This window comes from Strix uralensis, chromosome 18, assembly GCF_047716275.1.
Source record: "Strix uralensis isolate ZFMK-TIS-50842 chromosome 18, bStrUra1, whole genome shotgun sequence".
In the NCBI taxonomy this organism is placed as follows: Eukaryota; Metazoa; Chordata; class Aves; order Strigiformes; family Strigidae; genus Strix; species Strix uralensis.
Genome location: NC_133989.1, coordinates 10646368 through 10671108, shown reverse-complemented (window position 1 = coordinate 10671108; position 24741 = coordinate 10646368). Strand labels below are relative to the sequence as shown.

The window sequence follows — 24741 nt, the reverse complement described above, 5'->3', positions numbered from 1 at the left end:
ATTGCTGTAAGAGCACCACGAGTACTGACAGTCCCCTGACGTTATTTGAAACACTGCAGTTTTCATAATGTCAAATAACAGCTCAGGTACGTTTCCTAGCTCAGCGTGCCTTGATGCGCAGTATGCATGTATATAGACATCCTTGGAGCCTATACAGAGTGAGCTGCCACACTGCACCCACATAACATGCTCCTTTTGCAAAAGCCTGACTCTGAGTTTTGCAGGGACTGATCCACACCACCCACCTGCTTTTCCCTACATCCTTTTCAGGTGAAAGGCTGAACAAAATACTTCTTCCCCACCAGCACCCCCCCCACCGCCCCTGCCTGCCCCATTAGCCTTATCCTTGGGGTCTTTCCACCCGTCTGCCATCAGCTGCCACTTCTGGTAAGTCAAGGAGTGCAACACAAAGTAAATGTAGCTCTTAACAACCAAAAAAGCCATTGAGATGACACGCACCAGAAGATAGTATCTTCTTGGGTCTTTTGTCTTCAAACTTCTAGTCATTCTGGTAAACCAGAACCTGGATCTGAACCATTTCTGAAAACTGCTCTGACAGAAATTACATTTTGCCCTTGCCCAGCTTTGAAGAGTTCAGATGCAACAACAGAATACAGAATTTTGTCAAATAACCAGAAAACTGCAAAGAATATAATTGCAAAAATACATGTTATCATTGGGGATGGAAGGGCACACTGCAATTGCATTATTTTACCCATTTCCTGTACTGATTTTTTTCATGCAGTTCTCCCGTGTGACCACCCGAGGGCAGCTGGGCTTCACAGTAAACCCCACAAAGCAGGAATATGCCAGACACCTCATTCCTCCCCCAGACAGTGGCCTGACAAAATCTTGGTTTGTGAGGTCCATTTCAGAATTCTGGAGTCACAGCCGTCTTACCTGATAAGCGTTAGGTAAAGAAACCCAAATTCTCAGCATTTAGCCATTTTCCTACGAGGTACACAACTGGAGAGATAAAGCATGCATAGCAGGGCTAACACTGGGCAAGTACTTGAGTGGTATGTTGTATAAAAATGGTTTTTTAAAAGAGAAGAAAAATAGAAATCTCATTGTTTCTAAAATGCCTTCAATTAAGGTGTAGTTATACAATCGTTTTAAAAACTAGCCTCTCTGATTCACAAAGGAAGGCTAACTTTTCAGAGGGGATTTCAGTCCCATGGTTCTACCTCTAAGGGATGGAATGCCAGCATTCAGCGGGCTGCAGACGAGCCTCGACAGCGCGTGGATAGCAGAACCTGCAGCACCCCCCCGAGCTGACACATCTGCACTGAGGAGGATGAAAAACGTAGGAGCCCACGGCTCCGCATGGACGGCACTCCTCATGGCTGCTCTGTGTTCCTCTGCAATTTAACCACATCTGTGACTTAAGCCCTGAAAAGCTAATTTGGCAAGCACCAGCACGAGAAGGTGACAGCACAGCTGATGACAAACCTTTAACCCTGCATTCGTAGCCAGCCCACAAAGCTCCAGTTTGACCGTAACGGCCTCTCTGCAGCCAGAACCAGCAGCCAGGCTGTGGCTACTGGAGCACTTAAGTGCAACGCCTATGTCTGGTCCTCACACCCCTGCGCCAACATCAGGCTCCTGTGATGAAACCTGCTATGGCAACTCCATCCAGATGATACCATCTGGGGGGCTAAAACAAAACCTACCCACCTGAAGTGACACTACAACTCGGAAAACACTGCCACAGCTTGGTAAAGCTCTGGAGTCAACTCACCCTGATAAGGAACACCAGCATCAATCTCCTAACTGAAGGCCCAGGTGATAATGGGAGATAACAATAATGCAGAGATTTCAAAGTTCAAACTCCAAGACAAGTTAATTTTGTCTCCAAAGCGGAGGAATCAGCAGTAATATGCCCACATATCTTTCAGTAGGTTATAAGAGAGGATGGCAAATCTGAGGGACACGCAGTGCCTGTAGCTGAAAGGTGAAAACAAGTTTTCACAGGATGGTATACGGCCAAAGAGGCTTTTCGTTATTTACAGGGTACTACCCCCAGCCCCCATCAACACAACAGCTGATCACTGGCATCACCCGTTGCAGCTGGACGACGAAAGGACAGCCATTCAGACTCTGACTTCAAGCCAGGACTGAGTCAGGTACCGCAACCGATGAACCTTCACCATTGGAAAGAGCTAAAAATTCCAGACCCAGCACAGTAATTTTTCCCAAATTTGGTTCTGAGATAAACAAGGGACACACTACACAGCGTGGAGGGATACTCTTGACACAGGCGTTATGCCTAGTCGTGGTATTCGATCATATATTAAATAAAGTTGCAGCCTGTCTTTTAAATTCGTATCACATCAGTGTCATCTCCTCTCATAACGTCCAAGCCAGAGATGCGTTCTTCCTTCACTTTAGTCACCACAAAACAATCTTCAGAAAAACAATGAACTTCATACCACAACTAACTAAAATGTGGAAAAAATAGTCACCAGAACATCCAAGATGGTATCTTGGATCTTGACCTGATAACTCTCATTGAGTTACTATTTTATATTTATATAAACCTTTACTAGCATTTGGTCACCTATTATTTCACATGAGGAAAGAAAACAACTCATAGAAAAAAAAATGCCCATTAAAAGAAAAAAAACACAGGTTGAAACAGGCTTTAGAAAGCCGTGTCGTTTCCTAGAACAATTTTTTACTTGTTCATCTCTTTCCTTTTTTCTCCTAACACAAGAGCTTGTTCCAGCGATACCAGCATTCAAATTACATGGGGAAGGCCACAACATCATTTCAAGCTTTCAAGATTTGTGCTTTTCTTTAAACAGCAGCACTGGGAACATTAACTTAAGTTGTTTTACAAATGCAGGAGTAGGAACTTTAAGACAATATTCATAGTAAGACTTTACGGAGAGCTATTTCATTAACTCCCTGTTTCTTCTAACAGATAATTAAGACACACACAGCAGTCTTGCCCAATTCATGCCCTCTCCGAGGGCTACAACCGTACTCATCATGGACGTCCCCATTTCTAACCCACAAATACACCTAACAAGACTGTGCATATTGGTCAACCCCAATCCAACCAATGCATAAATGTTACCCAACAAGCAATGGACCTTTGCTGCTGTGAAAACCGAGAGAAAATGGATGCTGCTGAGTTTTATACATAAATGGCTTATTGCCAGACTGCCAACGCTGCTTTGTTTTTTCTCAAATTTGACAGTCTTGGATTCAAAGGTCCCACCAAAGATCTGAGACAGAAGATCCCAACATAAGTGAAATTATCTGTGATCTGGAGACTGTGCAGAAATGAACATTCATCCAGATTGAAATGAAACTGGAAATCCAGGAACACAGAACATTCTTCTAAAACAGTTTAATAAAAAAATTGTGAAGTTTCTTGAAAAATTGGAGAAACCCAAAGCATATCGTGTGTGTCACCTGTCTTAGTCACAAAGAAACACAATTGTCAAAAAAGATATTTAAGTTTAATACAAATTTTATACAAAGAAAATGTGAAAAAATACTTCCATATGCTAAAAGCAATTATGCTTCACAAATAAGGCCAGCTAGGCTATTTTTGACACAACTGCAATTCACGAATATTCTGTTCTCGCTTTTTTTCTTCTAATACTTTTTTCCCTCTAATATGGGTACTAGCTGGAGACTGTACAAACCGCATTATTTTATAAACAATGGGAGAAATCAACATGACTAAAATGTACAACAGAATGTACTGGAATGATATCATACAATTAATTTTCTCATATACATACATCACCTTTGCTTTGTTCAATGCTTTCGTTTTACACAACATACAAAATGGTACTACAGTATAAGTGTAACAGACAGCATTTTCATGGGTTACTTTCTCTCATACTGTACTGTTTCATGCTTACATAAAAACATAAATTCCATCATATAAATAATACATGCTCTGGCCCAGCATCAAAAGTCCTTTGCCCATGTTTCCCCAATCCACGTTTTTCTCCACACCTAGTTCTTGTTCAAAGTCCTTTTGGAGGATTTTTTTAAAAAAGAAAACTGAACTGTGAAGCACCAGAACAAACTTTGCTTTTCTCAAACTTTGATATCAGTGATCAGAAATCATGCTACAACCAGCTGGTATTACACTTTCCAACTTTTCCGATATTAGACTGTATGAAATTTTAACTTAATTTTAATCTGTAAACAACATAAATTTTAACAGTCTGGTCATTGTAAAAACAATGTAAATCTTTATGTACTTCAGGTTCAGAGATTGGAAATGTTGTAATTTGCCTAATACAATTAACTGAAAAAAGATACCCTTCATCACTTGGTTGCTCAAGGAAATTCTACAAGAGTTTCAAAGTGCAGAAATTTTTTTCAATCCAAATGCAAGTGAAGTTGTTCAGATTCTCATGATTACATTGTTTGATGCGTAACTGCAGTTTCCCAAGACCAGTTTTCAGTGTTAGCTTGTGATAAGGCTGTTTTAAACCTTCCTTTTCCAACTTCAAACACTCTTTATAAGTTAAAGTCAATACAAATATAAAAAGGAGATGGTACTCTAACTTTAATGACATCCACAAATTGTACATTATTTACAAAAGAAGCATAGATTTAATATGGATCTTACCTGTCCTCAGCTTTTCTAAGCCAGCGCTAATGCTTTACATTAATGTAGTGTAGTTAATGCTTTGTACACATATACAAAGCTAAAGTCTGAACCTTTGAGGTTAATCCAAAGAACTGTGTTTATTTTTCACATTTCTATTAGATTTATTTATTCCAACAATTGTATGGACTTCTTGTTAGCAGTTAGACTCTTCGTACTTGGACTGGCATTGTGGTCTGAACATACTGAACTCCAGTTCTCATTGCCACTGTCCCAGCAGAAGGACTTACCACTACAGGAATGGTCTGTGGATTAAAACCAAGAGAAACATATTGTTATGTTAAAGGTCACATAAACATGACCACAGAAATAGAGATTTATTTTCCAGGGAAAATCCAGAACAAGTTCCAATTCTGTGCAAGAATTAATACCTTTATTACCGCAATATTACCTCATTCCAGGGTAGAAGGTAGTGTATTACTTTTCTATAGCCAAGAGTTTTTCTGTATTATTATTACTACTATATAATTACAGGGACAGGTGGTCCTATAGGTACTGTACACACTCTGTCTGTGCTTGGAGAGTTAGGTTTTCATAGTTACATCCAGTTATGTATTTTCCCCAAACTAACACATGAGAAGAGGAAATAGGGCTAAGAAAATCCTTTGTAATTTGAAAAAGTTTTGACAAAACAAACTGGAGTACAAAAATACCCTTGCTTATAAGTATATTCTTGTTACACATTACTTAAATCTTTTTCCCCAAAAGGAACTCCCCCATGCATTCAGTCTACACAGAAGAGAACAAAGAACATCCATTTGAACAAAAAAGTACTTAAGTTAACTTTTGCACAAATCAATAACAAAAACATCAGCATTACTGGGAACTGTCTTATACACCCTGTAAAAATATTAATATAGAATAAACTTTTCACTTCCATCATACAGATTGTGATTTATAAATCTCGACAAATGAAGTTTCAGGACATCTCTATAGGTGGGAATTGATTCTACAGATGCAGAGACAAAGGCACAAGAATGTTAAACAATCTGGTCAAGGTCACATCACTCTGGAAGATCTGGAAAAGGATTTATTGAATCTTAAGTCTGTATCTTAACCTTCCTCCAAAAATGTGAGAAAGTCTAGAAATGTCTGTACCATACAAACTGCAAGTATGTTTTGATACAATTCCAGTGATGCACAACTGCTGATCAAACAAATGCATCCATTTCAGTTCACAATATTTTGTGGAAGAAACAGGAAGTGAGATTTTGAGGACTCTGAAAGGGATGCAGAGATCTTCCCCCTGATGGCAGTGTGACATTCCAGAGAGAACACGGAAGAAGAAATACAAGTTCACTGCAGCCCAATGTTTCCCCACACTGTTTTAAGAAACCACATTAGTGTCTTAATGGTATTCAACAAAGACTGTCAGTATCCCTACTGAGATGGATTACAGCCTAGAGTGTTTATCGGCTCCTTTGTGACAAAGTCTGCCTTCCAGAAGCCTACTCTTTCCATTCCCTGGAATGCAAAGACGATGAATTCGTATTTGTACATTATTTTAACTGCAGAAAGAATAAAAACCAAACATGGAACCAATCTGCTAAATAAATGCAAGATTACTGCCATTTTGTAATGATTTCAGATGTGTAGAGGGTTCATTGGAAATGGTACCCAGAAGATACACTGGAAGTTGTTCAGAGGAAGAAATTCCTAGTCGGACACAAAGTGCAAACTGAACCCTAAAGAAGCCATTATGTAAGTCACTGTTAGTACTACAGGTGGGGAAATTAAGGTTGCCACAGTCACCTTTCAAATATACACACTTACACAAATGAAAAAAAAAAAGTTTCAGTTCTTACAGCGATCGGGATATGGAATGTGCGAGACTCCTTAAATGTGTTAAGATCATTCCCTGAGAGGTAAATTTTCCACCTCTGCCAGTTTTACACATATGTACATTTTGCATACACATTAAACATGCACTAAGGTTTAAAATTATTTAAATTGCACGTGCAGTCATTAGAATACAGAGGTGTCTGTAGCTGTGCAAGACTAATGCAAATGTGTACAAAGTTTTAAACATGCACAAATAAAGGTTGAAACCTTTCAGACGTTCCAATTATGCTTTACATAACTCAGTACACTTCGTATTACAGAAAACCAATGAAGGTAACTGCCATTCTTCTGAGTATTACACAAAACCACCTTGTGATCTTACAACCTCTCAGCTATTCACAAAAGAGCCTAACGTCTTTGATGGTTGCTATTTGATTTTAAAACACATATAAAACCTTATTGTTATGGTAATTCAGTCCAAGCAACTTAGGGCCAATGCTGCAAAGGTGCACAGTGCTCTCAGTTGAGACAAAATGAGTTAAAACGCTGCTAGGAATGTGAAAAGTCATGATCCCCACGAAGAGCAGTAACATTTGTGTGGAATATAATGGCTATGAAATACTGTCTGTATGTGTGCGTGTGGTCACAGACATACACACAGGTGTGTATCCCGCAGCTGGGGCAGGGCGTGTGCACGCACGCACGTGGGTGTGCGTACACAGGGAGAGAGAAAGACAGAGCAACTTCTATAGCAAATTAGGCCTCACAAGCACAGTGAGATGAAGGTACACTGTTACATTAGTACATAGTTACTATTATAAATTATCTAACTTCAGCCAGAAAATTAACTGAAGTTATCCAGACACGGGCTTCTCTGTTGAACCCCGCACTGAGACAGAGCGTGCCGTTCCGCTGCCAGCGCAGTATCAGCGAATTTCCTTTTGGTAAGAAGCAGCTCAGCGCAGACGCCATGCTGACTCTGAAGTAAGCACTGCAGAACATGACCAGTGGAAATAGTGGGATATTGTGATGCATAAAATACAAAAAGAAAAAAAAAATCTAACTCGCTTCTGTCCCATCTCCTGTGACTGACACTAGGGAATTCAAGTGTCCTTGGTTAAGTCTTTGATGGAAAAACCCAGGTCTGATTCCAATGCTATTTCTCATAATTTCATAACACTAATGTGCAAGACTGCATGGGATATACACCACTGATGAATGCATATTTTCTTTCATAGTTACTGAGATGTCACAGGAATATCAAGCATAGCTCAGAATTAATTAAAACTCTTTAGGATACCATAGACAAAAGATATTTAAAAGATATTTAAAATTAATTCTATATATTTACATTGATCTTGTGGTCAAGTATATACATGAAACAGACAAATAACTAACAATAATGTAAAATGGAAGTCTGACTGTCCTCAGTGCCTTTGTTATACTTAATGACAGTTTCTGAATCCCTGTAATAATGGATGTCGAAATGAAAGGGTGGAATGTTGCACAGCAAAATACGTCATTTTGCACTGCAAGTTGAGACTATACCAGTGAATTCATATCTTGATAGAACAGCAGACGGAGACAACCCCCCAGAAATAACTGAGCAATTTTAATGCCAGGAACAGTACTACTGCAGACTTTAAATGATGATATTGTACTTACAATTGTGGGTTGAGTAGTTGGAATATAGGTGGTGGTCTGCGGTACCTGGACCAGTTTTATAGGCTGGTTGCTTGTCACACCTGTTGCTATCTGCAGAGACAGCACAGGCAACCTCAGTAGAAGTCTCAGCTTTTACATAAATTCCACCTAGTTGTTATTATTATTATAATATGAAATTTATGTTGGATGTTTTGTTTGTGTTAAAAATTTGCATCTTAATGAATTCACAGGTTACTTTTTTGTTAATAAAACAAAATTCAAATTATGAACATGATCAATGTATACAGCATGATGTTTCAGGTAGAACATCTATGTGAAAGCAATTCCAGGTTTGTATAACTGGAATATTCCCTGGCAAAAGTTTCAGGTAACTGATTTTCTCCCATCCCTCTTTCCCCAGTAATACAATGGTTGTGCTGCCACAAACAATGCACATGAACATTGACTGAGCCAGAGTTTAACTAACTTCACCAAAGCATTCAGGTGGAACAGCACATCCTTTTTCCCTCTTCAAATCTGTTTCCCCAGTTACTCCCTTAGATGACATGTCAAGCCCAGAGGTCTAACACCAGACAGTAGCAAAAGTGTCAAGAAATGAACACAGCTCTCTAGTTTACTATGCTTCCCAATTCTATAGGACTATCTCAATGAGACATCATGCTGGAATCACAATACTACAAAATTAGTTTGCTTTTAATATCTTAAAATACAACAAGGCTCCTACTGATGTGGGGGATCATGTGTTAAGGGTTTGAAGGATCAGCCCCCCCCTAAAATTTTTCATTTAATAAATCTTGCAAGGGCAGAAGAAAAACGATGCTGAAATTGCTAATAGTCAAGCCCTACCTATAAAGCAGAATCTTCTCTATAAACATTTTCTATATATGCAATGTTAAGTCCCTTTTATTAGAGCATTTGCTCATCCTTGCCTACTGAATACTATCAGAGTAGATGCTATGGAGGATTTCGTAACTGCACACTGCTCCGTTAACTGTAGATCCAGGTGAATTGTTGTATCAGTGTTATGGAACATTGTGGTACCCTAGTGGCAGTCTGTTGTGATAAAGTAAGTTGATCTGAATGCAGGTCTTGAGCTTGGCCTCTGAACCCCCAGGCAAGAAGGGCTTGGAAGTGCTGCAGTCAGTATTGCTTATCAGAAGGCAACTTGTATCGAAAGATCCAGACCAGAAGCTACACTGATGGGTCCTGGAGAGAGAGAGAGAAAGAGGTCCAGTCCCCTTTGGCTGGAAGGATGAGTCAAGCCAACACAAGGTTTTACTGGGAATGAGTGAAGGGGAAAGGGTTTATCCCAGAGGACAGAAGGAGATTTTTTTGCCAAGATGAAGAAAAAAAACCACAACTCCCTATCTCACTCCCCAAATCACACTCTTTGAAATATGCAAATGGTCATAAATTCCTGGCTAATCCAGGGAGGCCTTTAGGGGTAGGTTTCAGAGACATCTTACATATGATTCTTGTTTGGAGTGACCACAATGATACTCACTGTAACACTCTCTTTGTTTTTATCAGTTGAACCTTCCTTTTCCTTAGGGGTGCTGGCTGTTTCTGTGGGTGTAGGCTGCACACTTGAACTGGGCTGGGATGATTTATTTAATGTTTCTGTGCTGATTTCTGTATCTGTTTCTTGCTGTGTTGCAGTAGCTAAAATAAAGGAAAAAAGAGAAAGTAGCCACTACTCATGCGTATCAGTCCACGGTCACTCTTCAGAGGCACATCTGCACCCATGCAAACAAAGAAATGTTCAGTCATTGCGTATTCCACCCACCTGAACCCCTCAGCGTGAAACAGACAACCCAGAGCAAGATTACCTGACTGTGTGCAAGATTTCATATGCTCAGGCCAGTGAGCTTGTTGGCAGGGATAGTCACAGTAGCTAGTATTCCAACAACAATAAAAAATGGCCTCTTTCTTGCAGTTAGCACACCACTGCTTCTTTTTAGTTTCATCCACTGCTTGCTGCTTTTCCAATTCCAGCTGCTTCTTCACCTCAGCAATCAAACGATCTCGTTCCTGTTCTAGACTCTGACGCATTTCAGCCATTGTCAGTTCTACTCAAAATGCAAAGAAAGATGAGTTTTGCATTTTCAGTCCCCCAAGAGCAAGGTGCAGAAGAGTAATTTCATGAGTTTAAGGACAACATGAAATTAACAATCAACTATTGCCTGAGTTTGGGCATCTCTGTTTCATACCTACTCAACAAATGAAAGTCTTCCATCTTCTTTTCTTATTCTGGCACCATGATTTTTAACCATTACAATTTGTTTAACACTTTAGTTCTAGGTGTCCCACAGAGGATCAGAATCCACGTGTACGAGGTGCAGCATAAACACAAAAAGACGGTATGCAGCTGCTGCTAACATACTTTGTCTTTACAAACCCAAATTTTTGTTCTGCTCCAATATTCAGAAAATACACAGAACTGTATTTCTTCTTGTCTAATAAATAAGTAACAGCAAATCAATTGTTCATTGTGTCTTGGTTTCTTTACAAAGAAAAATGTGCAAGTTCCAAGAGGGACACTGACAAAGTTGTAAAAACTCATCACTACGTGAATAAAGCTGTGAATTTGAGCTTTACTTCAGGATTGCTCTGAGAGCCACCCACTATTAATGCAGTTACAAACTGATACCTCAGTCACTATGAGTGACTACAAGTGAAAGACAGCTTGACAGAATCTTCAGGGAAGTGGGCAAACACAAATAAAGCATTCCAATTCTAGCCACCTGACTCAGGATGAATCTTTGAGTCTTGTGAAAAACACTGAAGTGGACATACTTTCAAAACACCATTAAAGGTGTTTATTTAAATCAGTAGCTTAAGACTGGTGACAAAGGGTTTGAAGGATTTTTCTTTTATTTCTGAGCACACCTAGACATTCAGTTCTGTGAGTTGCAGACGAGTTGTTGCCATACCCAAGTAATTTTGAAGAATGCTATAACTAGACTGCAGCAGTCGAAAAACTGGTCTACCCTGATTTGAAAGAGCAAGATGTTACTAATAAACCAAAGACATGAGTCTTAATATGAGGTTATTCAGCCCTTAATTCACTTCGGTTCCAGATGAGGTCTGCAAAGAGAGTCAAAAAGTGGACAAGGACACTCTATTACACAGTCCTAAGGTTGTTTGGACTGCATACAGCTTAAAGGAGACTTGATCACGCAATTGCAACCTTCTTCCCACAGTCAGTGCATTAAAAGAAGATAATTTAAGAGGGATTTCATTTTAATCATGGTTTCATTTCCTGCCCATAGGGTTGAGTGAATGTAGAGATGAAAATCCCCCTCCTAGGAGGAGTATTCTTTTATCTGTTTAAGGTAGTATTTTGACTTTATTTCACTGCCAGTCTGGCACCAAGATTGTCAAGGTTGTCTGTTCACTTTAAATAAACAAACAAGTATATACACCAACAGCTGATCTGAACCAAAATGTCAGCTACAATCTACAAAGATACCAGAGGAAGCAGGTTCTCCCAGTGGCTATAGTAACAGAATCTGGTTCATGTGAGAACTAGTATGAAATAATCAGCATAAAACATCTCATGAAGAGGAATTATCTAATGATGCATAGAATAGTTATTCTGTCCTATCAAAAGTCCTCTTTAGCCTAAATTTGTCTCAGAGGGCTGAACAGCTGTTGTTTAATATGCACAGATGAAGTGACTTTGTGCATACTCAAAAGGTGTCCGCTAACATCAGCACAGCACATTATAGAAGGTTTTCCATCCCTCACTTGGACAATTTGTAGTATCATACGATGAAGGTAATACATACTACAAGCACTCGGATTTTCTATTTAGGACGAAGCCTGACACATTATTTTGGACTGCCATATTCATACCTAGATTATGCTTCATTTCTGAGAGTTCCTGTTGATGTAACCATTGAAGTTTTTCTATCTCAATCCTCAAACGCCGAATCTAAATTTTAAAAATTTAATAGTCAGTAATAATAAACAGGGTGCAGTGTAGAATACATAATTACAATACAGAAAAACATGCCCAAAGCAAAGAGCCTGATCATCACTGACATCAAGGTTCCTTCATATTAACATGAGGACAAGACCAGAGTAAACCCCAAACCAAAGTCTGAATTATTCTAAATATTTGTTTGCTAGATTTGCTTACCATAAAATATACAGGATTGTTTGAAAACAAAAAGCACTTCTATTAAATTTGCTCTTGCTTCCTCTGAAATTAGCTGAGTCTCAAATTCCTCTGACTGGAATCAAAAACCTATTCCTCAGTTTTGTTTGTATTTATTAGTATGACATTTCATTTATTTTCTTTTCTTTTTAACTAGATGAGGCTTAGGAAAGCAAGTTATTCGTTCACTGTGGATTGGGACTGCAAATACCCTTACTCAAAATTGTGACTTCCTTATTTTGGTTAAAAGAAGCAAACCATCACACTTTTAACTCTGAGCTTTATTTGTTCACATTTATACTTAGCTTACACTGTTTAATCTGCTTTTTCCAAGCTTAAAGAAAACACTTAAAATATACTAAAAGATACTTAAAAGATAACTTTGAAGACAATTAAAAGCAATGTATAACATTTCATAAAAAATGCAAAGCCTGTTAAACTGGATTTTTTAAAGTATTAAAAAATTGGTCATAATCACATAACTGGAATAAGCTACTGCACTGGAAGTAAATTAAATCATCTTCCTCTGGTGGACAAATACATGGTTTAAAAAAAATCACATTTTCAAAAAAACTACTCCATTTCTGATTTTAAACAAGGTGACATAAAACTAAATCCTCAAGATAAGCTTTAAGGATCTGGGCTAGAGCCCATCTGATATTTTTTCAGTGTTTTTCTCCACCACTCTAATCATTACTTCTAAAACAGCATAGAAATTAGGATCTCTAGACAGTCTCAATATATACTACTTTGTAAGTATAGTTATATGGTACTTTTATATATAAAAATACTTTTTTGCAACTTTCAAAGTTAAAATACAAGCAGTATTATTTATTTTAATCTTACACTAACCTCAGCTATTGTACTTCCAGTAGTATTTTTTGAAAGATCATTATATATTTCGGTCATTGTTCCTTTGATGGCATCCATCATCTGAAAGACAAAATAAATTAAAAAATTGTATTTTTTTAATAGATACCGACACTTTCACTTCCTTTCAGTCACTCTAATGTGAACATATATTACTATCAACAATGCCCCATATCTCTCTGTTTATCTCGGTTTACTTTTAGAGGACTATTTAGAAGGCAGAACACAACACTTTTGATCAGGACTCTGATTTTTAAGCGTCCTGAACTGGTGAACTGCTTGGCCTTCTATTTTTCCAAGAAACTGCCACTGATATAAATTACAAAAAAAAAAACCAAACCCCGACACCATGAGTTTGAGGAAGAAGCACACACACACACAAAAAAAAAAAAAAAAAAAGACATTTACTGACATTGCTGACCACTGACAATCCCACCAAGACCATAGGGTTGAGTGAGAACACTGCAAGTTGACAGGCAAGATTAATTCTGATGCTTTTAATGCCTGGGCACTCTATTTCCTTATAGGGTACTCATGTTGATTTTTCATTTGAAGATCTAAGAGAGTATATGAAAAGCTAATGTCCCATCCCTCACTGTCACTATTACGATACCAGTATTACACCACATCTTCTCTTTAACAACTTAGGTTCTGTTTTAATACATGAACACACACCTATGACAAGTTACCATCTGATGAAGCTATACAGTGTTTTACAACAAAAGTACATTTTGGTATATGTATTACTGGACACAGAAGAAGAAATATTAATGTTTACTGTAAATATGATGCTGAGGGGATATCTACACCTTTAGGAGAAAACACAGAAAATGGTCCAAACCACAGCGCAACGTAAATAAGAAGCAGCAATGGGGGAACATGAGAAGGAAAGGGTCTCAAGTGTCTGAGCAGCTGAAGCTTTTCATACAGATGCTCTGGTTTGGAATGGCAGCATTCAGCCAGCTCTAAAAAGATGGTTCAGCACTCTCGTCAAAATCTACCTGTTCCTACCTAGTGGAATGAATTTGCAACATATGACAACCTGAAAATAAAGTTATTTCAGAATCAGCAATGTCAAAACTGTGAAAGTTCAAAATAAAATTTCAAGAAAACCTTGCTCAAGAACTTACTTTGCTAGTGTATTTAGCAATATCTGCAGCCACATCAGCGGAAGCTGTTGCAATGGGCAAGTCTGTATTAACTGAGGAAGAAAGTGTACTTGCAGATCCAGAACTGGTAACCATAGAAATAGGTTGAGTACTTGTAACCAAGGTTATAGTGGATGTGGAAGTGCTCTGGGTGATCTCTTTTTGCTGCACAGCTAAGAAAAGAGAACATACAGCAAATCAATCACATAAACAATTATGAAAATAAAGAAGCAAACTTCTAACTCTGTCTAACTTAAATGGGTGCACCTAACCATTTCAAAGACTTACATTATTTATACGATGGTGCCATTTAATCAATAAATTATACAGTGCCCAGCCACTGAACTTGTACATAATTGTAAGGTTTAAAGGTAGTGAAGCAAATACATCTTTAAAACTTATTATTTTAGACTGGCCAATGCAAAAGTCTCCCTCAAATGTGTATTCCTCTCATTTGGGGACTTTTCCATCCACTTCCTAGGAATTCACTTCCTAACCTCTCAATTTGGAGAACTCCAAACTAATGTCATAGGTATGAGCCTAAGTTAGACTTTGACAATTTCTTTTGCCATAATTTTGGAACATATTACTGAATTTCTTTTCTTTTTGCTTTGAAACAAGGTTTAGTGAGCCACTGTTGAAGAAAGCCTACTTTAGTAATACTTCCTGGTGTTACTCTCATTCCTTTGTCATTAATACTACTAATTCTTAGTAGTGTGGCCACATTTAATATCTATCTATCTATCTATATATCTCCAGATCAACATTAGCCTCCGGTTGGCTGCAAAGCAAGGAATGCAACATTACATTAACTCACTAAAGCAAAGAAGTTATTCATAGTATTAACTCAAACAGGGCAAGAAAAGTTTTCTCATCTTCAGTTAATATTTCAAATAATCTTAAAGTGGGTAATTAAAAAATGAGAGTACAAATCAAAATGCAAAGACCCTCACTTTTTTCATCCCTAATGACTTATCTGCCTTAAATATTTAAAAAATGTATTTTTGTTTTAGGACAATACTTTTAAATCTATTTTTAATGATTGATATTATAAAAGATGTCTTCATTGACAATATCCTCAAAACGGGAATTACTGAAATAAAGGTTATACATATATGTACTATATTTTTGTTTATGCCAATTCAGCATATAAGAAATCTACAGACTTTATAGTTTGCCTTTGAAATATTTCTAGCATATAATATTTAAGATGGAATATTGCTATAATGTGCTCAAAAGTAAACATACTGATAAAACATAGGCTGAACATTTAAAGTTCAGCCCATATTATTAACTCTTATAAAGTATGATTCTATTAAAAATAAGACTTCACCAAGTTTCATGTTTATTTTTCTTACTGAGTATTTCTGTATCAAATGTGTGCAAGTCTACAAGTAGAAAGATACCGCTTCTTCAACACTTCTTAAATGACAGTCACAAAAGCAGTTTTGGACCAGAAAAAACTGCCTCTGGTAAACATTTGTATGTGACCCATTACTTAAACCTCTCTTCTGTATGCAATTCCTTGGCTTGCCAGCAGTGTTAGCAGAATGGAGAATACCTATTCATGAAGTATATCAGTAACCAGTTCAGTTTATTAACTTGAAATTACAAATAAAGCTAGATTTACAGAAAGTTACTGTTCTGTGACGTGAAGCAACAGAAGCATGGGGTTATATTACCATGTGCCTACTACTAGCAAAACCTCTGGCAAAGAGCTGGTAAGACAACAGTTGTGAAAACATTCTAAAATGCTGTGGCTGTTTGCTCAGTAAACTAGCATCCAAGTCTTGTTAAGAGTTAAGCAACAGGGATTTCAAAGACAAATGCAGCCTGGGTAATTTCATTGCTGTCAAATTATACTCTATGAAAACCTGTATAGATCAGCTTCTTGTCAGATAAAACTTGATCCAGTTTGTAGATATTGAGGTGATAGTAGTAATCATGCAAGTGGAATAGTTAATGGTTTTATCAAATAATACAGAAAATAATCCAGTTCACTCTCCCAAATCTGTGATGGCTAAGAATGGCAAAAATATTTATACAGATACACACACAAACTTTTTGTCATTAAAATAAGGAGACATGACTCTAAATACACACCAGAAAGAGCAGGTATGGTGAGTAAGTTGTTGTATTTTAAAGTCACTTATCAGAGTAGAACCACACTTTGAGATTTTGTTTATATGGAAGAACTCCTGGTTGGGCAGCCTTGGAGCACTGAGATCACTACTGGGGAATTATGGCATCACAGGCACATTGAGTTAGAAAGTGTATACCTTTAACTGCTTGTCTTGTCTGATATCTTGTCCCTTGAGAGGACTGAGGTTGCTGTGACTGAGACTGCTGGCTCTGCTGCTGTTGCTGCTGTCTCTGCACCTTCTGCATGTGCCATTTCTGAGAAGATGTCTGAAATTTATTGGAAGAATTCCACACTACACGCTGCACAGCAGGGGCAGTTTCCTTAGGCAGCAGAGGCCTCTGCTTTTTCACAGGGCTTCCAGTGGCTGCAGATGGAGCACTAACAGTAGAAGAAGCACTAGTAGTTGCTGTCACACCAGCTGGAGGAGTCTGGGCTGCAGAGCGGGTAAGTACTGGAGTTTCTGGCAGAGGCTGGGTGCTTGCACTGGAGGAAGGTGGAGTTTTACCTACAACTAAATAAACACAAAATGTCATGCCAGCTTTTTACCAACACATCTGTTTCATAATTTTCCATCTAATTTTTGGAAGAGCCATATGCACCTTCCAGTCTACTTTGAATTATTTTCCTCAAAAAGTAGTTGATACTCTACAAGTAAACTCATTTCAGTCTCGTTGAAGTTGGTGGCAACTCAGAAGCTCCAGTCATTAAGCAAAACAAAATAAAAAGTACAAAACCCAGAAAAAACAGCCTGACCTCCTTCGGAAGACAGGTGATAGGTTAGCATTTATTAGGATGTTTCTGAGTTACCACTTACACCTGTCATCCCAAATTCTTTCAGGAAAAAAATACATTCAAAAGGAACAATGACCGAACAGTAACTGAAAGGATAGCATACAAAAAACTTTGTACATAAAGGTGAACTGGCACTGACAACCAAATAAAATATACAGTCTATTTAAGATACCTATGTTTACTCTAAAATCTTACAGAGTTTATAGTTGACTGTTCCACATATCAGATCAATTTAGGAACTGGATGGTTCTTCCAAAGCTGTGGCCAGAAAAACATGTCTGAAAGAAAAGGCTGCTGCATTGGCAAGTTTCTGGAAAGGGGGAAAAGACCTCCAGATTTGCATGCATCAGATCTCTTTTCTGGACCATTTTAATCTCATAGACACAAGTAAAGGTGGGGGCCTTGGAATCATGGACAGGACACAAATTATGTCTAGAATATATTCATATTATAAAAATATTTAAATTCACTTTCAAATTTCACTCAGAATATGTATTAATCTTTTGCCTCTATATCAAAGTAAAATTTTAGGATTATTATTTCAACCATCACTAGTTTAGGCCACTAGCAATGCATGAATAAGTGGTTCTGAAATTCATAAAGCTGCCTTGCTTAATAAATTTTTTAAATAAAACAAGGATCAGTCAATATAAACTCCCCAAAATGACAATTCTGGTTTAAATTTATAAGCCTATTTTCTTGATTAGCTTATAACATTTATCCCTTAAATTCTATTTTAAGGTTCAAAATTCAGAAGCATTGTCTTCTGAAGAATGCTTAGTTAACTGATTGAAAACATTGTTTTAAATGATTGAGCCAACATGCTATGAAATATAGACAAGAAAAGAAAGTTGTATGAAGAATAAAATAATTTTTAATCTAACCATATAAATCTAGTTTTCTGTTTCATTTTGACAGAAGACTAGCACGCAGAACAACCTTAGCAAAAGCACTTTAGTCACTGAGATTGCTTTCCTCTTTTAGCAACATGCAGAAACAAGGGACAATATCTCAGGGATAGTACATGTGATTTAGCTGTTCTTTTGATTATTACTGAGGGCATTTACACTGATTTCAATGGGACCTTATGCAATTTGTATGTTTGGCAAGTTCCAACTTCTTCTATACGTGCAATTTTGGGAGGTCTACAGAAACAAAGATTCAACTGAAAGTCATAGTAACTGCAAAATAAATTCTACATTTGTCACAGAACAAACACTACGGATATTCATAGTTCTATGCTGCTGACAGAAAACTCAATGAAACATATTTTATTTAAACCAGAAACTATAATGGTGATGGAAACCTTTTTCCATAGTCACAAAGAATGAAAAATCATTCCTAGAGATTGTTTTAGTACAGATATTTTTATCTTAATGTAAAAACAAAGTTAACAAGTCTGACTTTGATAACAGCCCTACAGAACAGAAGAAAAAAATGAAGGAAAGAATTTCATCCTACCATCTTGTTTAGGAGGAGGTTCTTTAGATTCTTTCTTGGTTTTCCTTCCTTCACGTCCACAATGATCATCTCCTAGATCGATGACAAGTTCACTCTCAGAATCAGAGTCCAGTCCTAGATGCACAGTTGGCGAGTCTGTTTCATCTTTACCTTTCAGTTTTTCTTTTGCAGGATGCTGTAAACTTTTTCCCTTTTCAGAAAATTCTTTTTCAGTGTCTATAATTGCCTTTTCTTTGACTGGGTCATCTGTCTTCTCCACTTCTGGACTTGTGCTTTTAAGTTCCTCCTTGTCTTCATTCTGTGCTGGGGGCTTAGGTTTTTTTTTCAAGCTCAATGATTCTTTGTCACTTCTTGTACCTTCCTTGTCTTCTCCATCTTCTTGATCGTTCTTTGATTTCTGATCCTCATCACTATATTCACTGTCACTGGTGTCGGATTTTTCAGAATCTTCAGAGTCACTGTGTTCTACTGCAGTATAAACAGCTTCAGATATTTCATTTATTCCTAATTGTGGGGAGGAAAGTACATTCCATGCTGACATCAGACTGACTGACATTACAAAAAAAAAAATACTTTATATACTGGAACAAAGTGTATACATACCATAATCTTAACGGTCAGTCCTTAAGCTATAAACACTTCCCTTAGTGCCAGATTGTATAAAAAATTACAATTAATATTTTATTTCATTCAATGGCCCTCCCTTCAATGCTTTTTTCCACTACCTGCAAGCCGTTTTGTTCAACTCTGGATCCAATGCTGGCAAATGCAAAGAGGAATTATTTTTATCCACAAGAAACCACCTTAAAATCAGTAACACTAGTCACCTGATTACTTATATGCATGTTTGAAGAATCAATTTTAAACTGCCTAAGTTTTGTGAGGAGAATCTAATTTTTTTAGTGTCTAGAATGTCTTTAATTAAAGTGCTAGACAACACTGATGTTTTTAACAGCATGCAGCTCCTGGGTGACTCGATATACTAATTTGTGCAACTGACATAAGTTAGGTACAATTCTTGAATTTTTCAATTTACAAAGCAAATAGTAAGACTGTAATTTTGTTATACTATCTAGATCAGAATAGTACAAAACCAGATTAAAAGATGAAAGTTTTTCGACAAAAATTTGAAACATAAAGTCTCACCATATTTTAAATTAAACCAGTTCAGTGCCTTCTACTTGCCTCAAAGAGTTCAGATATCCTCTTACTCTTGTTTTAAGGCATAAAACATTTAAGGTTTTACTATTCAAAAATTTCTTTTAAATTCCAATTCAAAATTTCTTCAAGTGTATCCTTCAGATGTCCATTGTATTCTTGAGTTATACTTACCAAGTTGTGCTTTACAACTCTCTATTGTCTTGTCAAGATTAAGCTGGAACCTACTACGTATCTGTCGCTTTGGTGAAATGAGTTGCACAGGAGTGGTCTGCTGTTGGACTGACTCACTCAACTCTTTCAGATCCATCTCAGCTTTGCTACGATCTAGAAAAAGAAAAAAGAACCAAGAAAAACATTTTACAAAAATAAGAGAGATCACTATCCAGCTAAGACAAATTTTACTGAGTAACAATGCAGACAATCTGAAACATATTTCACTTCTTTTATAATTATGGACTAAATAATAGTTCTAAAATGACTTTACTACAAACAAGGGATTCTTCCTCTCTGATACTACATTTTTCACATGCACAATGCATGCATCAGTTATGTGGACGTTTTCTCTATCGATGTGAAATTATCAGGAAATCATTAAGGTCTGTAAACTTTCGGACAGCACTTCTAGTAAGCTACTGCTGTTATTTATTACTAGTAGTAATACTTTCACAGAGAAAATGAAATAGGAGTAAAAATCCCTATAGTCACCATCTAAAATTCAAAAGGTTAAGTCATGAGAATAGAAATAAAAATGTGGATTTCTACACTAGATAAATAAATTTAAGATAAAATAATAAATTTTTCAATGTATGTCAGCAAAATCTTCTCGAGTTCTCCTATACATGTAGGGAATTTTCACTCTGAAACATACAGATCTGGCTACAGAGAGTACAGACTATAGTGCTAAAGCTAAAACTGTCTTAGCAACTAAGTTTCACATTTTTACTTCAAATTGCTCAATTTCAGAGTTCTATTTCTGTAGCACAGTCCTATCCTTTACTCTTTGCCAACAGTGCTGACACTCCATTAGTGGTCAGGGCACTAAACCAGTCCAGAGTTAGTTGCTTGTTTGGGGGAGGAGGAAGGGGACATGAAGAAAGGGGAAAGAATGGAGAGAAGAATTAGGTTTGGCCAGTTTCACTCCCTGAACTGGTTAATGGTGGGATCAAAAGAGCCAGTGCCATATTGCTGGAAAAGGACAGAGGCCATGGAGAAGACAAAAGGCAACACTGGCACAATGTGCATTAGTGCTTCATTTAAAGTTTCATTCAACAGCAGATAAAGGATGTCACAGTATTGCCTTATTTTACTTTAAAAACCCAAACACATATTTACAAGATGTTTTTTGTTGATGTACAACTCAGAAAAGCGAAATAAATACAAAGGGCTGAGCCAATGATTCCTCTGACCAGACATTCTTTACAAGTTTGAACTTAGTATCAAGGTACATTCCACATTTAAAGTTTAAGAGCAATAGTACATAATGACTCAACTTCAGCACTACAGTTGTCTGGCCATTCTATCTCCTATCAGGTTACAAACAGAATCTGTATTACAGATAGAGCAGGTATGGAAGTAACCATTCAAGTACACCATGCAGTTTTTGTTTACTGCTAACGGCAGTTCCTCATCTTTTCCTAGAGCAAGGCAGTAACTTGTGTGGTACAATCCCACAAGCCAAATACACAGGCTATACATTACAGGTTTGTAATATATATGCATTATAGCATACACAAATTCAGTCTAAATAACATTCAATCATCCTTTCTAGTCCCAGAGAAATGGTCATAAAAGTAATACTGAATTTCACACTCCTCATGTCACATATTCACACTGGAAGAGACAAAACATAATACAAACTCTATCACTTTCAGTGCAGTGTAAGTTTCGAAAACAGAAATGAAGGTTCTAAGTCACTTAAGTACTTTTGAAAAATTTGTTCCTTGCATTGGAAATGTCTACTAAATTAGGTTTCTTCTTCCTATGCTATGTCACCCAATCCACACTAATTCCACAGCAGTAATGGTTATATCACCCTTAGTACAGAATTTGATTCAAGGCCTTCATAGATTTAGTTAATTACACAGCAGGATATAAACAGAAGAAAAAATAGAGAATGGAGGAATATATATAATGTGTACTAACTAACAGATAATATGTAATAACTATAATACCTCCCTAGGGAACCCTACATCCTAATATATGAAAGAAGTCTTGCAATCCAGATTTCTCTATCTGACCTACAAGGAGGTCTCACTGATTTCCAATCTGTCTCATTAATGTCAAAGTATCAGTAAAATGAAAACAGAGCCAAAGGCCAGACAAGCCCATGGTGAAGAAATCTTTGAGTTCTCATCTCCAAAGTCTTACTTTTTCTCATTACTGATCTGCAAATTTTCACTCCTTACTTGATCAAACTTGTTGGTCTATCTTTCTGCCTCTGTTATTCAAGGACAGGTCCTAGACTATCAGGAATATGTATTTCTTCCAAGCAATTTGTGTATAGCTTGGTCATTCACATCTCCATTTTTCAATTTAGCCAGTCTGCCAATAACAACAGATGGCTCATTATTGCTGAATTGGAGTATGATCATAGAGTCCTCCTAGTACTCTGCTCAAGGTACATAAGTGTCTTTGTTTTCTGGACTTTCATGTTTGTTTTTTCAGAGAGAAACCCTGTTCACATTATGTATGACAACGAGACACAATAAGTCATATCTGAAAACCATCAGATTCACAGATAAATCTATGGCACAGCTGACACTATTAAATGAAGAAGGGTGGCCATTTTCATTCCTATCACCAAAGAGTATATTTGCAAAGGAAACTCCCCTAAAACTGAAAAAATAATGGATATTCTACTTGAAAGCATACTAGCTGTTCTTTTATGGTATTGCTCATGGACCATAACATCGTATTTTCTGATCCACAGTATTCATTCAAAATATTCTATGCTCCAGCTGATGTCTCCCATCTGTGGCTCAAACAACTGCAGCACTAGAAACTTAATGTTTTTCCAAATGCATTGTCACCTCAGATAAGACAACAAACAGCTGCAGTGCAGCAGAAGAAACTAATTCTATGGTTACGTCCACACAGATAGATTAACACACTGAAAAATATACGTGTGAGCTTGTATCCAGAATTGGAATATCTGTAACTCACTGAAAGCATGAATTCAGCATTTGAGCTCAAGCCTTCCTGAAGTATTTGGCTAACACCACCAAGGGGCAGAATCCTGCTTCTCCATGTAATGTCATGTCGAGGTACAAAGTAGCCAGAATTGAATCAAGAATACTCACAGGAACAAAGCACGACTGAGGAAACGGATTCACATCCATTTGGCTTTCAGAATTGTTTTACGAACTTAGTACTCACCTACTCCATCTTTAAATTCCACAGTCCCAAAATTTACTTCTAGAGAGTTTCAAGACATCTGCTAATTCCTTCCATCTATCTCCCTACAGAGGGATGGTCAGTGAGGAGTTGATGTGAAGGCAGCAAGAGAGAAGAAGCCCTAATACATCCTAAATACCACAAGAAAACCTTGCCAGCAATTCGCTTGAGAGTTTGAGGGGTGAAAACCAGCAATGTTCATGTAATTACAACCTTTAGAAACTTACCTACTGTTTAGAAACATCAGTTTGTACAGTTCAGCTAAAAAAATTTATCCTTTAACTACTTCCTTTTACCAACAAGAAGAAACAATAACAGGAACCTTCATTTATAAAACAAAGCATATTTGATGAAACAATAATTACAAATGTGCCTCATTTAAAGCCTTTTGTTCATTTAAAGCCACAGACAAGCAAGTTTGTTCATATTATGTTGCACTGACACCACTGTTATTTATTCAGCTGTAACACTATTAGGTTTTCAAAGGTCAGGACTAACCAAGATTAAGATTCAGAATGCTTCCTGGAGTGGAAGTTCTTTCTTGCTTAGCAGAAATTGGTGTTGATGCTTGAGGAGAGAAAGGTTTGGGGCTGCCTGACAAGCTCCCTGCTTGACCTGTTCTTGTTGGTGCTGGAGAAGCTGAAAAAGTACAAAATTAATAAAGACAGATTTAAAAATCATCACAATGAAGCCATATCCACTGGGACAAAACAGCTTCTAAACATACACAAGCAGGGAAAGGATTTTTGTTTAATAATTTCTCTGCTACACCGTCATTTTAAGTTATGACTATCCCTTTAATTTTAGTTTAACAGAAACATAGAAAGCCCCACCTACCCCATTTTCTAGCTGCATTAACAGAGAATTAGAAGTACAAATCACAGTAAGTTTAATCAGTACAGCTGGAGATCAGTGACCAAATGTCTCTGATAAGGTAACAAAATATTCCAATTTGTACAGAGTTTAAGCAAAATCCTGTGCTCTGAGCCTTTAAAATCTCTGTGACATAATGTTTCAAAAAGAAACTTCTGGAAACAGCCAGTCCAGAAAGGGAAGCATCTGCAGGTCACTACATGAAAAAAGAAAAGGACTCATTTTTTGTCATCAAGGGACTAATTTCTGTCTGTTAAATCTCTGCTTAATGCTCTGAAAATGTCATCCTAAACTCACTACTGGACACTTTTTCTTCCCCAGTACATCAAAGATTCTCTATATATTTTCAGATTCCTAAATGGTAGCAGTATCTGCTGTTTCAGTAACTGTTTCCAAGTTATTTTCTACACATCACTCAAAATGCACAACAGAGGCATCCAAATAAAAACATTCTTGTCCAAGGATAGTGCAGCCATACTACCTGAATTATTTTTTACAGCAAACAAGTAATTTCACTTACATTTGAATTGAAACACACAGATTCCAGTAATATAACAGCTACATTTATGCATAAAGTAAATATTACAAAAGTTAGCATTTATAACAACATACAGGTAGAAATGCGAGATGGGAAACTGAATATTCTAGT

General features: G+C 37.1%; 1 protein-coding gene across 10 annotated transcripts in view; it reads right to left on the bottom strand.

The window, feature by feature from the left end:
• Positions 1–3448: 3448 nt before the first annotated feature.
• ZMYND8 (zinc finger MYND-type containing 8) overlaps positions 3449–24741 on the bottom strand; it is a 59904-nt gene continuing 38611 nt past the window's right edge. For 3 of the 10 annotated variants that reach the window (XM_074888742.1, XM_074888744.1, XM_074888746.1), the window contains 10 exons: positions 23718–23858; positions 19998–20150; positions 18666–19169; positions 16549–16923; positions 14252–14442; positions 13104–13184; positions 11948–12026; positions 9919–10158; positions 9594–9751; positions 3449–8179 (listed from right to left, as the gene is read on the bottom strand). In XM_074888742.1, the coding sequence (XP_074744843.1) occupies positions 7967–8179; positions 9594–9751; positions 9919–10158; positions 11948–12026; positions 13104–13184; positions 14252–14442; positions 16549–16923; positions 18666–19169; positions 19998–20150; positions 23718–23858 (2135 nt within the window). In that variant the 3' untranslated portion in view covers positions 3449–7966. Of the gene's footprint in view, positions 9296–9593; positions 9752–9918; positions 10159–11947; positions 12027–13103; positions 13185–14251; positions 14443–16548; positions 16924–18665; positions 19170–19997; positions 20151–23717; positions 23859–24741 lie in introns of all 10 variants that reach the window. The other 7 variants (XM_074888743.1, XR_012631483.1, XR_012631484.1 and 4 more) reach the window with 7 other exon arrangements.